This window comes from Dermacentor andersoni, chromosome 1 (assembly GCF_023375885.2).
Source record: "Dermacentor andersoni chromosome 1, qqDerAnde1_hic_scaffold, whole genome shotgun sequence".
NCBI classification, from domain to species: Eukaryota; Metazoa; Arthropoda; class Arachnida; order Ixodida; family Ixodidae; genus Dermacentor; species Dermacentor andersoni.
In genome coordinates, this window is record NC_092814.1 from 204468005 (window position 1) to 204472947 (window position 4943).

Consider the following 4943-nt stretch of genomic DNA (forward strand, 5'->3'; position numbering starts at 1 on the left):
AAAGTGCCATCTTCTGCAGTTTCATCTACATAAGAACAGGCTGTTTGCCTACTTTTCGCATTGTTGCACGAGTTTTCCATGGCCTTGCGGGAGGGTGCGTTGTCACTGTGACACTATAGCAAGCCAATAATCTTGTGTAACCGTATAGTTCATTACCATTCAAAGAAAATGAGGGTTAATACAGGTACAGTAAGGATACAAAGTCCGCCACATATTCAAGGTTTATTGGTTTCTGTGCAGAAAAAAAAATATTCGCCATCAGTGAAGACATACAATTTTTAATGTGCATGAAACATTCGAAAACAAATTGACAATGCTGTTTATTCAAGCCACAGAGTATAATATTCGATTGTAAAACATTAATTACGATAGCCTGCATGTTCGGCATGTGAAATGTAATACGCCGGTAATGGAAGGTAACTTTTCAAGATGCATCGGGAAACTTGCGACAGGAAGATAATGAAACTAAATGGTTGCGCGTTCATCGCAACGTTGAAATTTCGGGTACTTAGATGTCTTGTCATTTCCCTTTGCCGAAGTTGCAGTTATTTAAACTGCTCCCTACGTGCGATCTTTGTATGCGACTCAACAATTAAGAAAATTGTGACGACCCCGAAAAGCCATTTCGTCTCGTTGGGCTCGAACACCTTGTAGTATTGGCAACCCGCAAAGGTGTGTCCATAGCATACGAAGCAAACGTGAAAATGCCCTTTATTTGCTGCGTAGTGTGTCAACGAACGCATAGAAATAGAAGAGAATCTGCGGTACAAGGTTTTGTTCTCCCTACGCGTATACGTACTGTAGGCAAGCCGGTGATCCGGTAACGAAAAGCGTTTATTCATGGGAGGGAGCGATATAAGTACACTTGGAAAGGGGTGACGTAGGCGTCACATGTTAACAGTCTGGGCGCTATCAGAATGACAGTGATATGGCCACATCTCCCCTTTAATGATGATAAGGTCTAGAAGTTTCATCTGGCAACGGGTATCGACAGGGTTCCCGACGCAATCTTGTGCTCCTGCGTAACTGCTGTTGTCCAGACTGGAGGTCGTCTTCTGAAGGCCCCTGCGAGGTTGATTCTGGCTCCGGTTGAGGTGCTGCCTCCCGCAGGTGTTCTCTTGTGCGACGGATTTCATGGCCGTCTTCGGTCTTCACAATCGTAGATCTTGGCGTTGCGGCTGGCCTTAGAACAATAGCTGGAGCCCAGGTTCTCTGGAGAGTGTCGTACGTCGTTACACGTTGTCCCGGAGTCAGCGGGGAAAGGTTCCTGGCGCTGCGGTCGTAGTGGATCTTTTGCCGGCGCCGGATCGTCTGGAGACGGTCGTGGACCTCCTTGCTGGGTATGGCCTCTGGCTCCAGGTGAATTGTTGGTACCGGCAGGAGGGTCCGGGTCTGCCGCCCCATGAGCCTCTGCACAGGAGACTTCAGAACTGGGTCCCTGGGGGTATTACGCCACTCAAGCAGAGCAATTTCAAAATCTGGTGTGCGAAAAGAGCACTTTTTGAGCAGCTTTTTGGCCTCCTGAACAGCTCTTTCCGCCATGCCATTAGAACGCGGGTGATATGGACTTGACGTGACATGCACAACGTCTAGTTTTCTCAAAAAATCTGAGCTACTGAAGGGGGGCCCATTGTCACTATACAGCTTCTGTGGCAGCCCATGCACCAAAAAAACTTGTGCACACCAAGTCTTGAGCGCATTAGACGTGGTGTGGCGAAGTTCTCGGACTTCGAAGAAAAAGGAATAGAAGTCAACCATGACGGCGAACTCCCGACCGCCATAGTGAAACAGATCCACGCCTACGGACTCCCATGGCAGGGTCGGAACATCATGGCTCAAAAGGGGCATTTTCTGGTTTCGTGGCTGGTGCATTTGGCATACCTTGCAGGTCTTGCAAAACTGATTAATATCTGCGGACATATTTGGCCAAAACATTACACTGCTGGCCCTCGCTTTCATCTTATCTGCTCCAGCATGCGCTGCGTGGAGGAGCTGCATGATCTCTGCCCGTTTCGATTTCGGTATAATTACCTTGTTGCTTCGGAAGACTAGCCCATCTTGTGCGTGAACTTCTTCCCTGCAGTATGGCCTTCCCGGCTCTGGGACACCATGCTTGTGCTCCGGCCACGCCGTCTCTGCGTATTCACGGATGATGATCAGTGCCGGATCCTCGTTTGTCGCATCCCGCAAGGTTTTCAAGCGGTGTTCCGACGCTGAAACATAGTCAAGCACATTCACTTGAAACTGCTCGGCTTCTTCTTGCAGTGCCATCTTATTAGGAAACCGCGGTAACGCGTCCGCTAGGAATAGCTCTTTATCCGGTTTGTATTGCAAAGTTATTGCGTAACGCTGCAAGCGGAGGCGCATTCGCTGCAAACGAAGCGGGCACTGATGCAGGGGCTTGGTGAAGATCGGTATCAAAGGCCGGTGATCCGTTTCGACGATCACGTCTGCTTGGCCGAAAATATAATCATGGAACTTCGTGCACCCATGTACTATCGCAAGCGTTTCTTTTTCAATCTGCGCATAACGCTGTTGTGCCTCTGTTAGAGATCTGGACGAGAAGGCTACGGGATGGCCGTCTTGCATCAAAACAGCCCCTACGCCCGACTGGCTAGCATCGACAGAAAGCGTGACTGCCTTCTTCGGGTCGAAGTAGGAAAGAATCGGCGCTGTTATCAGTGCCTGGCACAGTGCTTCAAAACTGGCCTGTTGTTTTTCTGTCCAGACCCATGCGTTATCTTTTCTCAGTAGTTCTCTTAGCGGTTCCGTCAAGACAGACATGTTGGGAATGAAACGCTGTACATAGTTCATTGTGCCGAGAAAAATTTGCAGTTGCTTACTGGTCTTAGGCTCGGGTATTTCCAGAATGTCCTGAACACGCTCCGGGTCGATGCGCAGGCCTTGCGTAGTGAGGATGTGTCCCAAGTAGTGAACCTCCGCCTGCAGGAAGGTGCATTTTTTGAGGTTGAGTCGCAGATTGTGCTCACGGCAGCGGGTCAGTACGAGTGTCAGGTTGCAGTCATGCTCATCCTTTGTCTTGCCCCAGACTAGTATATCATCCATTACAACTGCGACACCGGGTAGACCGTCTAACAAGCGATGCATTGCAGCTTGAAAAATTTCTGGGGCTGACGATATTCCAAAGGGCATTCGCAGGAAGCGATAGCGCCCGTATGGCGTACTCATAGTGCAGATTTTTGAACTTTCTTCCGTTAGCTTAATCTGCCAAAATCCCTATGCTGCATCAAGCGTAGAAAAAAATCTTGCCCCGGACAGCCGCGGAACTATGTCTTCTAAAGTGGGCATGGGGTAATTTTCTCGAAGCAACTGTTTGTTCAGGGCGGTTGGATCGAGGCAAATACGCACTTTTTCTTTTTTCACCACGGTCACCATGTGGCTAGACCATTCGGTTGGTTCATTTACCTTTGTAATGACGCCCTGCTGCTCCATGCGCTGCAGTTCTGCCAGAACTTTGTCTTGCAGGGCGATGGGGACCCTCCTAGCAGGCACGACGGTTCCCGCGCTGCCGGGTTTCAGCTTCATCGAGTACTCCACGCCTTTCAGTTGTCCTAGCCCGCTGAAAACATCTGCGAAAGGTTGGGCTGGGCGATATAGTTCTTCACTGGAGACTTTCTGTATGCGGTATATAAACCCCAGGCGTTCTGCGACTGCCCCGCTGAGCGTGACTGGAAGATCGTGCTCGACGACGAAAAATTGTTCTTCGCATTTTTTGTTGTTAGCGTAAAGCAGAAGCTTGACTTTTGCTTGTGCCGTAGTCCTGTGACCAAAGAACGCTGTTAGAGTCACCTTGCAGGCTTCCTTTGGCTTAGCAGGTAACCTTTCCAGCTCGTTTTTGGAGATAACGCAACAGTTCGCTCCTGTGTCCAGTTTGCACGTGACAGGTTGGCCTTCGATGTAAACTGTTGCTGTCCATTTATCAACTTCAAGCGAGTTTATCGCTAGCCCCTCAAGAAAAAAATCGTCTGTCTCGGCCCGTACCTCCCGTAGCTCTTTTCCTGGACGGCTGGCGTTATGCGTGGCGCCGACTGATTTGCAAACCTGGGCAAAATGGTTCTGTGCACCGCACTTCGTGCAATTCTTTCCTCTCGCTGGACAATTTCCACCAAGATGCATCTGGTAGCCACACCTACTGCACAGCTTCTTTTCCCTCGCAACCGAGTTCACTATCGTAGTTTGCGCTCCGCCTGTTGCTGCGCTTATCTCTTGGAAGTGCTGCTTCCCTTGCTCTTCAATGCGGCAAATTTCTACCGTTTTTTGGTAAGAAGGGTTTTCCGCTAATAGTTTCTGCTGCAAACGCTTGTCTTGGACGCCTAGAACGATACGGCTGCGTAGCATACGGTCTTCTAGAAGTCCGAATTCACAGTTCTTGGCTAAAATTTTCAGTTCGATCAACCAGTCATTAAATGGTTCGCCTTCTTTCTGGTCCCTTGAACCAAAGCGGAATTCGTGGAGGGTTAAGTTGTTTGCTGGCTTGTAGTAGTCCTCGAATTTCTTGATCAAAACTTTGACGTCATTTCTGTCCTCGTCCGCGTCAAACTTGAAAGTGCTGAATGCTTTCCTGCCTTCTTCGCCTATGCTCACGAGAAATGTTGCTGCCTGCACATCGGTTGGCTGCTTAGTCAATTGAGTAGCAGTGGCAAACAGTTCGAACTCACTCTTCCATGTTCTCCAACCAAGCCAGGCGTCGTCTGACGTATCCAGGGGTTTCGGCGCCGGTAGTAGAGTCGATGGAACTGGCAGCGTCGTAGGCGGGGGTGGTGTCGTCGACATCTCAACTGGGCTCCGCTGCCACCATGTAGGCAAGCCGGTGATCCGGTAACGAAAAGCGTTTATTCATGGGAGGGAGCGATATAAGTACACTTGGAAAGGGGTGACGTAGGCGTCACATGTTAACAGTCTGGGCGCTATCAGAATGACAG

General features: G+C 49.6%; 1 protein-coding gene across 3 annotated transcripts; it reads right to left on the bottom strand.

The window, feature by feature from the left end:
* Positions 1 to 266: 266 nt before the first annotated feature.
* LOC126546920 (uncharacterized) lies at positions 267 to 4943 on the bottom strand. 3 transcript variants are annotated; one of them, XM_055062627.2, is made up of 3 exons: positions 3427 to 4943; positions 2844 to 2943; positions 267 to 2135 (listed from the first exon to the last, which is right to left on the bottom strand). In XM_055062627.2, the coding sequence occupies exons 1-3, from the start codon at positions 4792 to 4794 to the stop codon at positions 946 to 948; spliced, it is 2658 nt and encodes an 885-aa protein (XP_054918602.1). In that variant the 5' UTR covers positions 4795 to 4943; the 3' UTR covers positions 267 to 945. The 3 variants fall into 3 exon arrangements, with proteins under 3 accessions (XP_054918602.1, XP_054918600.1, XP_054918603.1); XM_055062628.2 differs by having other exon boundaries at positions 1043 to 1438; positions 2032 to 2943; XM_055062625.2 differs by having other exon boundaries at positions 267 to 2943.